The sequence below is a fragment of the Oxyura jamaicensis genome, chromosome 2 (assembly GCF_011077185.1).
Source record: "Oxyura jamaicensis isolate SHBP4307 breed ruddy duck chromosome 2, BPBGC_Ojam_1.0, whole genome shotgun sequence".
Classification (NCBI taxonomy): Eukaryota; Metazoa; Chordata; class Aves; order Anseriformes; family Anatidae; genus Oxyura; species Oxyura jamaicensis.
The window spans coordinates 89,307,060-89,326,255 of NC_048894.1; the positions used below are offsets into that span (position 1 = coordinate 89,307,060).

Below are 19,196 nucleotides of genomic sequence, written 5' to 3' on the forward strand. Positions count from 1 at the left end.
CCTTCTCTTAATTATGGGGGATTTGCTCATTAATGAATCTCTAAAATGAGATTGATCTCAATATATATACCTCGGATTCTGTATAGTCCCAGTATAACCTTTGTTACCTTCCTTTGGTTAGTTCATATGGTCTGTTAGATCTTACTCTAATCTCAACTTTCTTTATTTTTATTGGTTGTTTCCCATGTGGCCCTTTATTAGAAGTTTTACTGAGGTTCAAATAGATTAAACACTTTATATTTCCTTTTACATATAGACACACACACATAAATATATAAAAACCCCTACTCACCAAATGTAGAAATTGAATTATGTGTTAAATTCAATTGGCTTTTCTGTTTACTTCCAGACTTTCATTTACATGGTGTTTTTTAAATTTGCTACAAATCCTTTCTATTATTGAGGTTATACCAGTAGTTTTGTAACTGTAAAATTACTGATGACTTTCTTTTTACCTGTTTTTTAAGACTATATTTGTTCTCTTGTATTATACAATACTTCTGTTTTAAACAGGTAGGTAAAATTATTACTCAGTATGTAGAAAATAGTATGTTTTAGTGTAGCTAGATTAAGCACTGAATGCTTTTCAGCAGATCCAGTATAAGACAAATTTAAGTACAAGCTTCCAGGCCAGTGCTTAGTAGTGGGAGCTTAAAGTGCCACCCACCAGTGGTCCAGCAGCAGCAGCTGGAAAAGTGCTGTCGCAGGCCAGTGTGGTGTTAATGCCGCAGCTGGTGCATCATTTTTTCAGTGACCTGCCTTGAGGACATTGTAGCTGCCACACTGGAGCAATGATCTTCTTATGTCCTGCATTCAGCATTGGCAGCAGCAGATGTTTTAGAAGAAGTTGTGGTTCTTGGGAAAACGCGTGCATGAGACATGCTTCTTCCTATCCCAAAGCAATTGAAAACTCGGCTGATGCCCTTAAGTGTGTTTATTTACTACATAAATTTACTGTGTTTTTCACCAAAGCATGTAGGATTTAGATAATATCTCTCTATATAGTGTGTGGGCCCTCTATTGAAACCCAATCTGTTGAATGTTTAGTAACCAGAGCAGTACTTTTATGTTATTTGGGCTTGCATGCAAAGCATGCACACCAAATACATTTACTTGGACTTTCTGTTGTCTGTATTCTGTCTGAACCACTGCTGTGTGCTGTGAATGTTTTCTAAATGACAAAAGACACTATACTTATTAATTTTGCTACCTAATGTCATCTAGCAATACACGTTTTAAAAATCATAAATAACGAGAGCCTTTCAGTCTGAAGCTAGGAGTAGGCTAGTGCTAATTTACATTTGGCTTTGTTAAGAAACAGAACTGAGGACATGTCGAGATAAGGTTATTCTGCTGTTACCAGTTTCATATGTCGCCTAATAGGATTTATCATGTAGGAAAACGTTTGGCTTGTAATGCCATAGAACTATTGTGGGTTTTTCTTTTCTACTGCCCATACAACTTCATCAGTTTCTTGCCTTTTTCCATTGGGACTGTTACAGTTAGTGGTAGGTAAAATGTATTGTTTAGGCTTTGGTTAAAATGTGGTTAAGAAGGTATATCAAGCTCAAAACTCTCAGGCTAGGTTTTTGGTTTTAATTTAGTTCACCATTCCAAAAGCAGCTGCTTGAGAGGGAAGAACTCAAGTGTTGTGCAAGCATTCCCATAAGGTCCTGGGAGGAACTTGCACAACTTGCACAGTGAAATAAAACAATCTTAACTCGGGGATGTTTCCTCAAACCAAAACTGGATAGAGGCATAGGAATTCTTATTTGTTCTTCTTCTGTAGACCTGAATTCTAAAGAGTTTGAGATCTGAAGTTCTTGTTTTCCTCTAAGCCAGGAGTAACACAACAAAATTCTGCAACAAAACAAAGACTATGGTTTAAACACACTTCTCCAAGTGGCTATATTTTAATTCTGCGGTCAGGTTTTCATTTTTTAAGGTTGCTAGCTGTCAGTTTAGGAAAGACCAAAATGTATGTGGTATGTATTACCAGCATTGTTCAGGAAAATTTAATTCCATGGTCTTCAGTGAGTTTTAAACAGAGGCCCTAAATACTATCCCGAACAGACACGAATGTTTAATCAGATCCTAAACACATTATCCTAACACTTTATTAGGGTTTTGTGCTAAGCATTCCTCTTTATTGTGCAACTCACTAGATAATCATCAGACAATAGTCCTGCAATGACTGAAGAAGAAACACAGCTTGGCACATTTCCCAGTGCTTCATTTCATAGGAAAGAGGTGCTTAAACAGGGCAGGGTATGTCAGCTGGGTATTGCTCTCTCTCGTTATTCATGTAATTCCAACCAATTTTTCTGAATGTAAAGTTTCTTGGTAGAGGGAGGTAGCCCAGAACAGCTGTTCTCTTTTTCACTTTGCTGCTCAGAGCAACTTCAGGAAAGCCACATTCCAGAAAAACAGAGTTAGAGTACAGTTCATCCCATCCCGTTCATGAGAAGGTGAAGCTCTTTCTGGAGAGTGTCTGATTTTTGCCTGGGCTCTCTTTTTCTTGCTCTTTTTCTCTTCTACTGAGGTATAGATTAGTAACTTAGCTAATTAAATAGCTAGGAGAGAGGAAGCTACCTCAGCACGAGTATCTCTTTGGAGAGCTAATCCAGAATAACTGTGTTGCTTCCAGACTGCACTCTCCCTTGTTTTTCAGTAGTGGCTCTGGACAGACTGATGCTCACAAGGTGGCATATGCCACTCTGCAAGAAGGCTGCACTGTATGTTCAGTAGTTCCTGTTCAGCATCAGCAGGATTAGGTTTATTTTTCTGCATCACCCATAAAGAACAGTTAAAAATCAGCACAGGCTGAGCAGAAAATAATAGCAAACCAAAATAGTTGTGTTTTCTGTTGACTTTGTCTGCAGGACTGGTGGATGAAGTTCACTCATGCTCTATTCAGAGCTGTCCAATGTCCATGTCCTCTTCCCAAGCATCACTCTGCAGTACACTGTTGAGTAGCTTGATTCAATCCCTCTTGCTGCGCGCACAGCAATGGAGTGTTTAAAGTACATGGTATACTGCAGAAGACTGCCTTCCATTTCTTCTGTTTTTTGTACTCACCAAAAAAGGAAAGACAAAAAAAGTTCTTTCTCTCTTGAATATAGAGTGGGCACCATATAAAGCTCTGAATTCAAACAGTTTATTTTCAATAGCTGTTATTACTGGCATTCTTTATTTTCTAGTGTTCTAATGCTCCAGTGTCACTGGTAACAACTTACCCCATAATCAGGAATCTGTAATACTTTTAACATTTTATTGGAGCTAAGAAGTCAGCATACCTTTAGTAAGACTTTTGAAGCTGAAAGGGAGGAAAGAAGTCAATATCTCTGTAATATAAAACAATTTGTGCATTGGGAGAATGACCTCTGCTGCAGGTGTTGAGGACAGTAGGCACATGGTGCAGGATATTTCCTGCTGTCCGGACATCACACAGCTGTGCATTCGACTTTTTCTTCTTAACGCCAAAGTTACAAGAATCAGTAGGAAATCAGCTTCACTGGTTTTAGCTGAACCATTTTTTTCTCTCTCTTTGCTTTTATCCTTGTGTTTGATGCTTTAACATTCTCTGTTCTTTAAATCTGTACTTGAATGAAGCCAGGAAGAATCCAACTGTGTATTTTAAAGGCCCACATTTTCCATACTTTTGTATGAAATAACAACATTGATTTGTTTTGCCAATTATTCATTTTTCTACACAGTGCATCGAGTTGTTTGTTAAAAGCTGTACCACTTGTTTTTTATTTTCTAGCGGTGTCTCTAATCCCACATCATGGTTTTGTTTTATTGAAATCATACGTAGCACCACTTGCCACCCGCTTTTAAAAACCTTTGTTTAATTCTTTTCAAAACAAACAGATTTAAATGTTTTTCCTTTGATTCTTAGACGCTGTCGGGGTTGCCAGATCAAGACTCTTTCTACGACGTGGTGGACTGTCTGGAAGAGCTAGGCATTGAAGCTATTTCACAGAGACACTTGAACAAGAAAGGAACAGACTTGGACTTAGTTGAGCAATTTAACATTTATGAGGTAACATAACATGCCCTGTTTTATGCATCTTACAGCTTGTGCAAACTTCAAAGCCTCAAGGAGGGGGGAATGTAACCTAGGTGAAATTCGGTTATCTATTTTATTTTAAAAGAAAAACATCTGGCTGCTAGAAGTATTATATACATTCATATACGTGACCTGCTACAAGTATATAGCTGCTCATACAAATGCATTTCATACTAATACTGGGGTGTACTCCAAGGCAAAGCAGCACATTTACTTGCAGGCAGTTCTGCCTGCAACTAAAACTTTCTCAGACTGCTTCTTACACATCCTGAAGTAAGCAGTTCTCTCCATATGCAAAAGTATTCAGCTCATGAAAAAGGTTCAGCTGAGCTTAGCTTCACAAATGCCACTTGTTCTGCAGCTGAATACCCAGCAAGTCCTTGTTTACGAGTTTACACTGGACCAGATCCTGTGCAGTTTGCAGCAATGGAGTAATGAATGACTCCACATTCACCACCTAAGTATAAATTACCTACTTCTTAAGTATTTTTATGCAAGGATAGGATATCCAGTTTCTTAATAATTAGCCTCAATTTTCAGGTTTTGGGAAGTGTTGGGAGTGGGGAGGTCTAGGCTGCAGTCAATATAATGTAAATGTGAATTCATATTCTGATGTGATGAAATGAAATGACTTTATCTCCATCCAAGTCCGGCAAAGTATGTGGTAGATTTGATTCTCCATTTTCTTCATCAGGTCTACACCCAAACCACTCCACTAACTTTAGCAGAGTTACTTTTTATATACACCAGACTGGAGGAGCACTCTCAGGCCAGAAAAAAGTAATGAGAGGGTTCCATGTTCTTTTCTTATTGTTAGAGGCATCAGCTCATAATGTCCTTTGTAAAAAATGATTGTTAAACTTAAAAACAGGTGTTTTTTGTTTATGCTGTGCCTACTGAAAGACCTGATAGCAAAATTATCAGTTTACCTAGTTGTGTACCAGCTTTCTCTTGATAACCAGAATAAATGTAGACATATCCACATACATTCCTTCTTTTTCTCCCAAATCTGTGCTTTATCTGAAAAATCTCTCCTTCACAGTTACATAGATTTTGCACTTTATGCAGAAATATCCCACTTCCCCAACCGTCATTTTGTCAAAGTCTCTTCTAGTAAAGAATTACCGGAATAACGAGACATAGAAACAAGAAAATTTGCATTTTTCTGGTCACCCACATACACCTTTCCTTTACCTCTTTCTGTGTGAATGGATCCTTCTTAAATAAAGGTTGCTTAATCTTTATACTGCATTTCAGATGAGATCCACCAGTAATTTTGTTGTTCCTGCTAGCAATAGCTCTCTCTTTATGTACCCTAACGTAGCACTTTTTTTCTTCTGTTAGAGCTGTGTCACATTGGCATGTCAATGGCATGCCATAAGTCAAGATATTAGATGCTGCTGTGGTGGTTTAACATGAATAGGTAGCTAATTCCACCGCACCCCTCTCTGACTCTCCCTCCTCACCATTTTTTTATTTTTTTTTAATGATGAAAAAAAGCTCATGGGATGAGATAAGGACAGAGAGATCACTCACCTATCGCTGTCATGGGCAAAACAGACTCAGCATAGGAAGATTGATATAATTTATTGTCTATTGCCTACAGACTACAGCAGTGAATGCTTTTAGTGAAACTAAAAGCAAACTAAAAAAACATTCCCCCCCTCCCTCCACCCTCTTCTACCTCCTCTCCTCAGGCAGTGAAGGAGAATGGAAAATGAGAGCTGCAGTCAGTTCATAACACTTTGCTTCTGCCATTCTTGCCTCATCACTCCCTGCCCCTGCTCCGTGTGGGGTCCCTCCCATGGGATGGCGTCCTTCCTGAACTGACTCTGCAGGGAGCAGCTCTTCCAGAACTGCTCCCACATGGCTCCGTACCACGGGGTCCATCCCCCAGGAGCAAACTGCTCCAGCACAGGTTCCCCACGGGCGGCAGCTCCCCCCAGGCCCCCTGCTCCTGCGTGGGCTCCTCTCCACGGGCTGCAGCTCCGGCCCAGGCCCTGCTCCTGCGGGGGCTCTCCATGGGCCGCAGCCTCCTCCAGGCCACATCCACCTGCTCCACCAGGGGCTCCTCCACGGGCTGCAGCGTGGAGATCTGCTCCGTGTGGGACCCCTGGGCTGCAGGGGGACAGCCTGCTCCACCAGGGGCCTCTCCACAGGCCTTAGGGGAACTGCTGCTGCCTGCCTGGAGCACCTCCTGCCCTCCTGCTGCACTGACCTGGGGGCTGCAGGGCTGCTTCTCACTCCTCTCTCCCAGCTGCTGTTGCACAGCAGGTTCTTTTTCCCCTTTCCCCAGCTCTGGCCAGTAGCGGGTCCCTTTCGGAGCCGGCTGGAGCTGGCTCTGCTCTGACATGGGGCAGCTGCTGGGCTCTGCTCACAGAGGCTGCCCCTGCAGCCTCCCTGCTACCAAACCCTTGCCACGTAAACCCAATACAGCTACATCCATATTTTGTTCCTGGACTATTTCCAGTTTATGAGCTCCCAACCAATGTCAGAATTTTCTGTCAAATGTCATTGTGGCCATGCACAATGCATTCTCAGCATTGTTCTTTCCTTATATAATGCATATGTTCCTCTGCATTGACAATGCTTCTGAACTGGCAGGAAATGCTGAATTTTCCACTGAACGGCATAAGAGAAAGTAATTATGCTAACCTAAAATTGGGAAACTTAGAGGAGATGTGTGGTCTGTGTGTTTTGCTTTTAATCCATTGTGGTATGAGTTCACAGAAACAGTTTTGTTAGTTTCTTTTCCTTTGTTTACTTTGCAGAGAGATCTGTAAAAATGGAGACCTTAGAGAGGAATGCAGTTATGTATGCATCTGCTATTCTCTTGGTTGAGAATAAATGATGGCTCTGTCCTAAAATACTAGCCTATCTTTCACACAGTCATTACCAGTGGCATGTCTAAACATCAGGAAGTGTTCAATTGATCAATGCCTAGGAGTTTTTCTGTTGATTTCAGCAGAGCCAAGACTTCACCTGTGTATTTTAGAAGGAAATAGAGCTAGGTGTCTAGCACTGCTTGGACTCCTTGAAATTTAAGTCCTTAAAAACAAATAAATAAATAAATGAAAATGGCATAAATATATCTGTTGTTACAGGCCCTGTACTGATCCATGCAAGATGTCTGTGTATAATTCCATTATTAGAGCTGCTACACTGCAGTTGCAAATAGCAACTCAGAGGGATATCTGTAGTAACGGTGCCTCAGTCATGTTGAAATGAGTTATCTTTTAAAGACTATTTGTGAAGACCTATGGTACCTATAGGACACAGATCAGAAACCTTGCCTTTCTTTCCTCCTCAGATGACCCTGAGACATGAGGATGGAGATGAGAGCGCTGACCCCCCGCCCAGTGGGCGCAAGGACAGAAGAAGGGCCAGCCTGGGCACCAGTGAGCGAAGGGGCTTGGAGCGCCGACGGAGCCGCAGACACTCGGTACAGAACATCAAAAGCACTTTATCGGCCCCTGCCAGTCCATGCAGTCAGTCGAACCCCAGCTTCATGCTAGGCCACGGACAGCGTGTTGAAGGTCTCAGTGAGAGGTAGGTGCCTGAGCTAAGGAATGGGCCCTCCTTTCCCTCGTTACTTTCCATTATGTTCCTTGCACTTTATTAACCTGCCAGCCTTTTTCCAGCAAACTGGAAGAAAAAAAAAAAAAAGAATAAATACACACACACACACACACACAGAAAAAACAGATTTGTAGGTGACTTGATTTACCTACATACCCCCGTTCTTTGGCACCATCTACCCTAAGTAAATGGACCCAATCCATGGTAGGTAGAGCATTTGATTTTGGGAACTAATCAAGGTTAATATCATCCATGGACAGATTTTATATTCAGTATAGAAACATAAAGGGAGATGTAACAAGCGTAAAGTCACATTAATGCAGAGGTAATTGCCCTGGTTATGTTACCATTCATTGATTTTTTTTTCCCTTTGCAAAGAGCATTCCCGCATAAATACTTCCTTTTGAGGCTACACTGTAGTAGTGAATGTGCCTGATGCTTTATAATTAACAAAAGAGAGAGAGTAATGACTAGTTGAGGAGCAGTCTGCATCACTGGAGTCAGTCAGAGCTAGCATCATTGCCAGTACCATTACACTTGGCTTGGGCTATGCATGCTTAGAAAAAATGGGAGCTGCAGATCCTCAGCACATCTGAATACCACACAAGAGGGCTGGAATGAATTTTGCCTAAGTTAGATGTCTGATCAGCTTGCCTCCCTTTGATGTCTGTGGAGTGGAGCAAGTGGTTGTAAGACTGAAGTTATCTAATGTGTTCTACATGTCTGAAATTTCAGCTAAGATGAATCATGCTGTGAAACTAACTTTCTCTCTATCGACTATAAAGGGAATCTGGCTGACTAGCTCACATGAAGATATGCTTGCTGCAGATAGCTAAAGCTGGACACGTCTGTCATCCAGTGGCCCAGGGTGCAATTTGCAAAACCAAAGCATGCTCCATGAAGAGTGTTTCCTGTGTTGATTATACCATTTGGGAAGTTCTTCGGGGGTTTCTGTTGGTTAGCGCTGGATGGAAACTTAGAGCCCTAAAACCCTATATTACGTATAAAGCTGCCCATCTTACTGAGCAAACTGAGTTGACCAAAGTTTAATGGTTTCTGTCAATAAGAAAATACAAGACTCCAGATAATTTAAACAGTAGTTGAATGATATGTATCATAGAATGGCTTTTTTCTTTTTTTTTTCCTTTCTTTTTTTTCTATTTTTTTTTCTTTTTTTTTTTTCTTTCTTTCTTTGCTTTTTTCTTTTTTTTTCTGTTTTTGTTTGTTTGTTTCCATTTGGCAACACATTTGTGCTTTTCCATCACATCCTATTGGCTGACTGTTTAGAGAGCTGGAGGCCAAGAGCCACATGGTCTTACAGGCTGATGACAAAGATGACAGTGCATTTGAGGCTGAGTTTAAAGCATCTTCAGTGTGAGTACAGCTGGGGGTTCAGCTGCTCTGTGTGGAAAGCCTTGTGCATGACCTTATGCTCTGTTTCATGACTTACCAGTGTGACTGGGAATCTATCAGCCGATGTGCAGCAGATGTCATTGATTTGTTAAAACTATGAGCTTAGATTAAAAATGAGGGACTGCTTCAATTCTAAAAAAATTACTGATTCTCTTACTGTAATTAAACAAATACAAGTCATGCGTTTAATACTAATACATTTTCTCACTGTTAATGTTTGCTTGCTAGGTTTATTTTGCAGTCTTCAGTAATTCCTAATGAATTTATGGTTGAACTGATTTTTGGTAGTGAGTCAGTAGAAGCATGGCAGATTATTTTTGTAAGTTCTTTGAAGTATTTTTTTCACCAGCATAGCGTAATTCCAATAATTAGCTTCTTTTTCTGAAAAAAAATAGCCATTTCTACTCCACTTCCACCTGGAAGCTGACATAATTTAAAGCATAATTTAAATTTAAATCCAATAAATAAATCTTCATTTAAAAATTTGCAGACATGTACTTATTTAGACACATATTTCAAGTTTAATTTCATATTGAAGTTGTTCTAGCAAATCAGTTTTTCCCCATTAGTCATTACAGACCAAAGAATACTTTTTGGTGCCCAAAGATGCAAGTTCTGTGCCCAATGAAGTGTTCTAAGTTGCCATAACAAGAAGCTGTCTGTGTTGGCTCCTCTGTATGTCATACGGGGTTTCTAGTAAATAAACTTTTCAGCAAATCGGATTTTGTCATTCACACTTTTAGTATGTTCATCTACGTAAATCTTTAATTGTGGTAGGAAGAGAAAAAAAAAGCCTTTCTGCCTTATAATATCCCAGTGAGTATCTCAACTTTCAGTGGAATAGTCCAGGTGAATGAAACTATCTCTACAACTGACAGCTAAAAAGGACCAAAAAAAAAAGAAAAAAAAAGAAAAAAAGAAAAAAAAAAACTAAAACTTTTCAAACTTGAGCATTTGGTCACTGAAGCAGCATTTTTATTGATTTAAAAGATTTAATAAAGCACCATAAGTTAGGCCTTACTACATCTTGTAATGAATTTTTAAAATTGTGAGTTAAAATAAGGCATCCTATGCTTTTGTCAAAATAAATGCTTGCTGTGCCCATTCTCCTTCCATCACTAACTAGTGTTGCAGAGAGGAATATGTAAGAATCGATTAAAAATATTTCTTGCCTCATAAACTGGAAATACCTTCGTTCAACCAGGAAAGATCTGTCTTTTGCTATCAAGTTTCTTTCAGTTCGTAATCCTAGTCCCTCTCAAGGAAGGAAAAAAGTTTGCAATAAGGTTTTGCAGTGCTGTATTTACAGAAATAAATTCTGCAAAAGAGAGTTCAGTCTCTCTACTCCTTCACTACATTTGCTTTACCAGTAGGAAATGTGTTCATGATAATTTTATTGTGATGGTCCTGCTGGTATCTAAACTTTGTGTGTGGTTGCAGATTTCTGTGTCTGGTTTTACTGTGGATTAGCACCATCAAGTTCAGAGGAATTGCTTCTGATCGTCATGATTAGAGATTAAAATCACACTCCTACACAGTTTTAGGCAATATTATTGGTTATTTTTGGACTTCACTACCAAAATCAGTAGAAGGTTCAAGTTCTTCCTCAGCATTCTCCTTCCCACAGTGTTCATGTTTCTTTTCTTTCTAACTCCATCGGCTGGTTTGGCAGTTACTTTGCTTTTGTTTACCACATCAAACAGGTTGTCCACAGTCATCTGCTTTGTGTCAACCGATAAGTCTTCCAGAAAGAGAAAAATCCATGATGCCGGTAAAACAAAAAAGACAATATTGGCCAAATTCTGTTCTGTCTCACAATACTGTATATCCAGAAAAGCTGTCTGAAGTCAATGGAGTTGCTCTGATTTACACCAGGCTAATTGAGAGCAGACTTTGGGTTTTGAGCTGGGAAAAGTTGACCGTAAATGCTAAGGGCAAGCAAAAGGAAAACTTGCAAGCCTTTTTCATCCATTTGGCAACCTTCTTCCAAAGTAAATGTATTGCTTTTTTACTTGTGGTTCAAAACAAATAAAGACCCAAGTCTGCTTTGTGTTAAAATAGTTTTCATGGAGAGTGAAACTCAGCCTAATGTGTCTGTTAGAAAATAAATAAATAAATAAGTTGATACCTACTAAATAAGAAAGGCTGAAGGTTACTTTAAGGATACATAGCTGCTGCTGCATTCTTTAATTGATATGTTTTACCCGGCCTGGCCACCACCAGGTTTGCTTCGGTCAAAACTCCTTTCTTTTACCAGGATGGCACACAGCGCCCTAAAGCCTGGGGGCATCATCTGTCCTGTTCGCATATGACACCAAGTGTTTTGCTGAGGGCACCTCCTAAGGTTTTCTGCCCTAGTCCAAATTTGGTGCTGTCAATCTGTGGTCTAGCATTCTGTTTCTTAAGTGGTAGACTTTCAAACACATTATTTCATGGTTCTTTTTTGTGTGTGTATTTTTTTTTAAGCTAGCTTTTTCCAACCACACAATGGATAGAGTCAGGGAAAAATGTAAGGAGTGGCATAGTACTTAACACTAGGTTGATGTTTTTATTGTATGCAGTGATTTCTGGCTATATAAGTCTTCAAACACAAATTCCTATCTTTCAGTCTCATTGTGTCTGGCTTTGAGGGAATAGAAGGCATGTAGTTTGGGAGTTCTCAGTGCTGTCTTGCTGGAACAGGTGCTCTGCAAGAGCCCTATACATACAAACCAGAAACATCAACAACCCCCAGTTCTTTGAATGAGTCTGCTTCTTACTTTGCTGTGCATTTCCCTTTGATCAGTACTGCACAGAGACCATCCCTGTCTCTCCCCATCAGTGTCCCATGAGAGATGTGTCAACCAGACTGAGCAAACATACTCAGGGAAGCTTCTATGAGATTTACACTGACAGCTCTTACCAGAATTTAACTGAATGGCTCTCAAAGTTTATATTCAAAGACCTTGTGGTTTATAAAGATGTGAATAGCTAGGATTAGATATTTACCCCACTTTGCTACACTCTCTGCTGTCTTCTGTATTTTGTTTTGTTTTGTTTTTAAAAAATATTTTCTTCCATAGCTCAGAATTGGTTTATATCATCAAAAAATGCAAAAGATTTACAAGGACTCGTCACTATACATGTTCCTCTGGAGATACCTAGACCTTGGTTAGGAGTTCTGTGTCAGTATTGCTTGGAACATAACATCGAGATCTGACTGAGCTCTTATCCCATCAGAGTGCAGCCTGCACCCTGAGGGAAACTGGATTTCACAAACTGTCTTTTTTAAGACTATGGAGCAAAAAAGGCATAAGGAAGAGCAAATGTTTGGGTTCACCTGAGCTTTCCAGATATTTTAATCTGAAGAAACTTGGCCTTCAGGAGGCCATGTACCGAGAAGGAACCAAACAGCAGAACACCCAACAGGGAATTATGTACCTACCATGAAATATAAACGTGTTGAGCCTCCTAAGAAAGACTCTAGGAAACAACGTGTTTTTTGCCTTATTAAACCTATTCTAGATATGCTGGATGACTACAAAAGAGCAGCAAAGTTAGAAACTCCCTGGTAGTAGTGTTAGGGTCCTGCCTGGCAGGCTGTGATGACTCTTCCTCTGAGCAAAGGGTACAATGGGGAATTCCAAGGTTTCCTGCAAATTTCCAGGCTAGTTGGACACAGCACTGTTGCATGGTGCATACTGAGCTCAAGGACTTTCACACCCCTTATAATCCCAGAGAAAATTGGAAAATGGTTGTCTAAACAAAGTAAAGCTGTGTTGAGAAGCCATAAGGGTCTTTGTTAGAAAATACGTGTTTCTGGTGCTTGAGGATTGCTAAGATTCAGGAAAAGATCTTGATGCTATTTTAGTTTTACCAGAAAACAATGAACATAGCTGAGCTGAAACATTTTTTCTGCTCAGCTTCAGATTCCTGTCGAGTTTCTAACCAACTGCACAGACCTTCGTTTGGCTATTATACCCCATTAACTGATTATTCAATTTGCTTCATGTAGAGCCAGGCCTGCAGGGGTAGTTTGCCCAAAATACAGCTGAGACTTCTTAATTTTTTTAAAAATGATTTTCCATGTTTTCAGACATCCTAAACCATAACTAATCTTCGATTTTCCGTAGCATTTACCATGGCAAAATTCTAGTTTTTGTCATAGTGTTTTAAGTTGTGTTGACTTTCCACTACACTATGTGAAATGTTTTGATTATGTAAATACTTATGGCTCTAAATTGAAGTGCTGGGTACAGTGGTAGGTGCATTTTTTTTATTTTTTATTTTTTAGGATGGATACATTCCATGTCTCTTAGAGTTGCTGTCAGAAATACAGATAGGTATGAAACAGCAGAGAAAGGAGACTCGGTATTAGCATTAATGGAGGACTTGGGTTCTGATACAGATACGAAAGGCCCAAAAGAGAAAAAGAATTTATTTTTATTGGTTTAATAGAATGAACCAAATGTATGTTTTCATAGACATTTGTCCTTGATTCCTGTTTTTGGTTGTTTGAAGCAACTGAAGCACAAATCTAGACAAAGAAAACAGTTCCAGGACAAACACTCAGCCACATGTGTGGATATGCTAGGGATCCATTTAATACGTGTGTGTGTGATCTGAGCCTCTGAGCATTAGTGGTGGCTTTGAAATAAAATGGATTCTATAATATCAGTTACAATGATACCTGAAGAGAAATTAACTTATTCACATTTTAATTGGTATAGGTAAAAATGGAAATGAGTTGTAAAAGCAAGGGTTTTGGAAAGGAGATTTAAGTGTCAAATCAAACAGGTTGGTAAAGTAGCATCTGTTTACAGCATCCGCCCTTTATCAGCCTTTAACAACAATAACGTAAAAAAAAAAAAAAATGTTAATGCAATGCTTATTTTGAGTTTTGGGGCAGGGAGGACACATTTACTTCTTTCACGTGGGTAGGGTTGTGTGAGGCATGATGTCAAGCAGATTTGAAAGAAGGGTGCACAAAAAGATAAAAATTGTGATCTTGTGCTTTGTAAGAATGTCTTGGAAGCATCTGTAAGGAATGCATTGGAAAAGAGACATCAGAGAGGTTAAGAAAGATTTTCTTTTACATTCATACCATAAATATTACATTCATGTATAGATTAATTTCTGGGTAATTGTTTTTTTTTTTTATTAAAAAAAAAATGAAAGAAAAAGAGGAGGAACTTACAGCTGGATGAGTATCCCATGTACTGGTACTGTTACTGCCTCAGTTTTATACCAGTAGTATAAAATTAATCCAAATTTAAATACCTGTGTAGAAATGTCAGGTTTCATAGTAGGGGGTTGCTATTTACTGTTTGTGGATCTTGCTGGAAATAAATGTTTTATGCTTGGTATACATGCAGAGACCAGTTGACAGCACTGGACTTTGCGGTAGTAGCAATGGTAGATATCCCCTGTTTGAATTTCAAAATGAATGAAAAAAAAAATACTGAGCATTAGTGATGTTATAGCTGCATGGCGAATGCAGGCACAGCATGCATGCTGTGAATGCATGTATGCTTACTCTTTTTTATTTACTGCATATTTAGCTTCGATTAACTACCTGAGGAAATGTAACACGGAACCAGGATTTGAATCCTTGTCTCTGGAGGCCAGTGGTAGTGTCTGATGGACTGGAATATGTGTCTCAGGTAGTGTACCTCCCCAGTGGGTTTGCAGTATTTGTAAACATGATTCTCTCATGCCAGGAAAGCTTTTTTACACATGTGATGTGATGGGAGGCAAAAAAGACAACAAGTTGGCTGGATGCCAATTCCAGAACCCTCCCTTTGAAGTAAGGGGCAACAACAGTGACCTTGAGGTGTCAACCAACGTACAGTTCCAAGCTCTGAAAACACCGTTTCTTCTCTCTTTCTGTCTGTGTTTCAGTATTTATTGCCCCCAAAGTCTCTCTACATCATGATTCTGTTTCTTTACCTCTGCTGCTCATATAGATGTAAAAACAGGTACGCTGTTTGGTGGTCAGACAGCTGGGACTCCTGAACTCTTTGTGCAGCCTTGCCAGTATCTTAAGCAAGACTCTGCTGTCTTGTTCTGCTTTGGTGTGTCCTATATAAACTGACTGCAGCAATGAAAAAAGTGTGGTGCATTACCTACGTATTATTTAGGTGTGAAAAGTTCTTTCTGATCGTATTTTAGGGATAAGAAAATAACAGTAACCTAAACATGAAGAACAGTGTAATATGCATGGAGAACACATGTACTTGACATTATTTGTGATTTTTTTCTAACCAGTTCTTTTATTAAGGGCAGACATATCAGGATAATTTTCCTTTTGACCTTTGTAATTATGCATTTTAGTTTCCTCTCTGTACAGAAGGCCAAAGCTTGAGGCTTCACAAATAACTTGTTTTCCATACCATTTCATGCATCTTCATCTTCACATAATTGCACCAACCACAACAATCTATCACATGTAACCATGGAATGGAATTTGGGTGTTTAATAGGTGGTTTCTTTTGTTTTTAATGGAGGAGGAAAGTATTACTGTTTCTTAGAACGTAAGAAATGATGAATCTAAATTATTAGCACTTTCAGCTTTCACATGAAAGACTAGTTGAATCTACTCTGGCAGCTAGCATAGACGAAAAGAGGAAGCAGCAGAAGTGTACCAAAGAATTTGTTTGTTTTACAAGGACTTAGGAATTTGGCTATGAATTGTGCTGTCTAACCAATGTAAGTGGAATTTTCACTCATAAATTGAGGACAATGGTAAGCAATTGCAAAAGAAAATAAAATGACATCCACTGTGACTTATAAAGATCTCTCCTTGCTGGAACATTTTTCATTTTCTATTGGTACACCTGTAAGGAGTTCAGAGAAGCAGCTTTCCAAATCCTATACAAGAAGTAAAACAGGACAGAGGTTTGAAGGGACTTGAAAGGAAAATGTGAGATCAAGTGTAGTATTTCATTGAGAATAATATGGTAAAATGGCTAATGGTCACCTTCCTTCACTAAAAGTGGCCTCTAGTCCTAGTCAGTAGCCGCTGCTCTGAAAAGCAGTGAAAGTTTAAATGGAAGTAATTTAAAGAACCTAAACTGAAATGTACTTGACTTAATTACAAAGAGAAAGAGAGAGAGAAAATTCCTCATCAGTAATTTACTGCACATAGGGTGATTTTCTGAGAGTGTGGGAATAATGGCCAAGAGCTCTGCAATTCCCCTGTCCTTTATTTTAGGGGTCACTTCATAATGTAATGGTCCCTTTCTTCACTGGGTCCAGTGTTCCCACTTCTTGGGGATTTCAGTATGATGCTGTGGGTGGTCTACAAAGGCTCAGATGTACACTTAGGGTCTTGTCTGATGACCTGAAAAATTAAAAAGGAAATATTTAGTAAGACTTTGGTAAAGATTAAATAAGCTCTACATGAAGGATTTTTTTTAACGTGCTATTATCTCATTTATTAAGTTACATGTGCATTATATGTGCAGACTATAAAGTCAATAGTCTAATTATGGCTTTTTCCTGTTGTTCTATATTCAAACATCAGTGGTCAAATTCTTCCACTCTGAATTAAAATGATTTAAAGTATATCTTGCACTTCAAAAATTTCTGTTGGTACCAAGCAGAGTAGAATGTATTTTTGTGGTCGTGCTTATTTTCTGGCTTTGTTTTTGTTGTGGTGGTTTCTTTCTTTTTTTTTTTTTTCTTTTTTTTTGTTTGTTTTTTGTTTGTTTGTTAGTTTGTTTTTTCCTTCAGCACAGCCTTAGCCTTTGATTTTTCTATTTACCATGTTTTTGTTTTTGAACTAATAGTATTTTAAAAAAAAAGTATTTCTGGACTGCAAATGAGAACAACCAGACGCCTGAGTTTCAAGTTGAATTCATGAAAACTGTAAAGGGAAGTGTTCTGGGAGAGCCTGGAGGGGACAGAGACTAGATAACCTTGTACACGTTGTTCAGGTGTACATGCTTGAGAGGTTGGTTGGAGAGTGCTCATAGATTTTGTAAATAATTTTTTACAATGGAAGATACCGATTTCTGTTTTTGTGAAGAAGTACATTACAGGATTGCTACATGTTCATGGGTGTTAGGTATGATGCTGAGCATCTTACGGGCTTTGCCCTGCCTTCTGATAAACTTGTAGATGAGTCCCTTGACTCTCATTTCCTTTCATCAATCTGTGTTCATTAGTGTCATTAGTGTTTATGTCGGTATGTAACATAGAGTGGATGTTTAAGATCAGCAGGATATATTTCATTGGTGCTCTTTTCATTATTATTATTTTTTTCATTTAAAAAAGGAGAAAGGCTAATCCATTAGTTTTAAAGCTTTTGCCTAGATTGCATTTTGATGCACCAATGGTTCTTTATCCAGGAACTGCACTTCTGTAGTCTTTTTAAGCATACATGTATTTTAAGGCACCATAAATGCTTCACATCAAACTTTAGTGGAAACAACCAAGCAAAACTGTTTCCTAGTAGCTGTTTGTTAGTTGCTATGACTGATGTTACAGTTTATAAAAATTTGTAGGATTTAGGACTTCTGTTTGTTTGGTGAAGCTGTCAGCCTGTAGCAGTAATCCATTTAAAGATGAAAATAAACACAGTGATTGTTTTTTAAACTTGTTTGCACTGCTGCAAAGATTTTGTTTAAATATTTCTAATCTGGTACTATTGTCATGGAACTGAAATAACCCAGCAGTAGTCTTAACATCAGTTGAATATATCAGAACCTTCAGTGTTAAATGAAACCCTTCTTCCCTGCCCCAGGAAAAATATTTGCCTTGTGTTGAACAGGATAAGTTGCTCTGTGCTACTGAAAAATTTGCTGGCTTCTGCAACCTAGTTTAGTTGAAAACCTTCCTATGAATCATTTTTCTTAATTTAAGTCTACTAATATACTGAAACAAAATTTGCATTTGTGTGTGGGAAAGTGTTTTTCCTTGCTATCCGTTCTCCATTTCACACAAAAATGAACACACAACCCTGAAGCATCCAGATGAGTTCCCAAATCTGTCTGCTGTTCTGTTTGGGCATCCCTCTGTCTGACGTTCTTAGTTTTACAAGAATGTTATCTGTCTGTAGTTAGTGTTTTCCAGTTTCAATAAATATTCACATGATTTTTTCTTTCCTTTTCTACCTTTTGGGAATGATTTACCTGGTGGAATATCTGGTCTCTAACAATACTGACAATCAACTGCCATTATTGTTTTTGTTGAAAGAGTGGCACACTCGATTCACCAGGTCTTCTGGCTGTGAGCTTGTACACTCCTATTTCTATTGTCCACATTTCCCTTAATCAAACTTGGCTGCCCTAGGTAATACTCAACTGGAGGGGCTGTTACTCTTGTCTGCTTCTTTAGAGTACAGCAAGTCGTAATGTCTGGGAAGTGGGGCTCTTGATTTTTCACTTCCTCAGATGAAATTACAGATAAACAGCAGAGCAGACAGAAGTATTTCCTTCAAGTCACATTATTAATAGTTGTGACCCGTTATGAAGGAGGACAGAGCCTGAACACTTCCTTCAGCTCCATGTAGGTCATATTACCTCCCAGTTGAAGTTCTGCTTCTTCTTGAAGGCGGGAGTGCTTCTCTACTGGACTGAAACTAAAACTGTTCATGTCCCCAGCTAGTCTCTGTGTTCAAGGCTTCCATTTCTTGTAATTGACTTAAAGGTGAAATTAATTCCCTGTTTATTACTTAGTCTTCAGCACACGGATGTATTACACAGCTTCCTTGGAAGCAGGGTGTATGTAAAAAGCTATGGTCCTTTAAGCATAGCTCTCTTACATACACACACATTCTGAGCAGCTACTTCTACCTTAATCATCTTTTCTAAGGAAATGCTAGTGGTTATGGAAAATATGTTGTTAATAGCCCTGAGAACTAAGATACCGTAGTGGGGTTTCTGAACTCGTAACCTATTGAACTGGGTTTGGTTGGAGCATTTCTGTTGTGATTCTGAAAGCTGCTTGGTTTTCTGGCTTTTTTTGCAAAAAACTAGCCCTTCCAGGGTAAGGTGCAGTAACTGTTTTGTGAGAGGCATGTCATACATCCTAATTTTGTAAAGGCTATCATATACTGGCTTAATTTAGGGTGTTTTGGATTTATAATTAAGCTAGTTGAATGGGGATTAGATTTTCCCAATAATGGATTAGAAGGATGCTTTGCAAAGCA

General features: G+C 38.9%; 1 protein-coding gene across 4 annotated transcripts in view; it reads left to right on the forward strand.

The window, feature by feature from the left end:
• FHOD3 (formin homology 2 domain containing 3) overlaps positions 1-19,196 on the forward strand; it is a 410,832-nt gene that overhangs the window by 291,764 nt on the left and 99,872 nt on the right. For 3 of the 4 annotated variants that reach the window (XM_035317955.1, XM_035317956.1, XM_035317957.1), the window contains exons 9-10: positions 3,902-4,045; positions 7,383-7,621. In XM_035317955.1, coding sequence (XP_035173846.1) covers positions 3,902-4,045; positions 7,383-7,621 — 383 coding nt within the window. Of the gene's footprint in view, positions 1-3,901; positions 4,046-7,382; positions 7,622-8,938; positions 9,026-19,196 lie in introns of all 4 variants that reach the window. The other variant, XM_035317954.1, reaches the window with a different exon arrangement.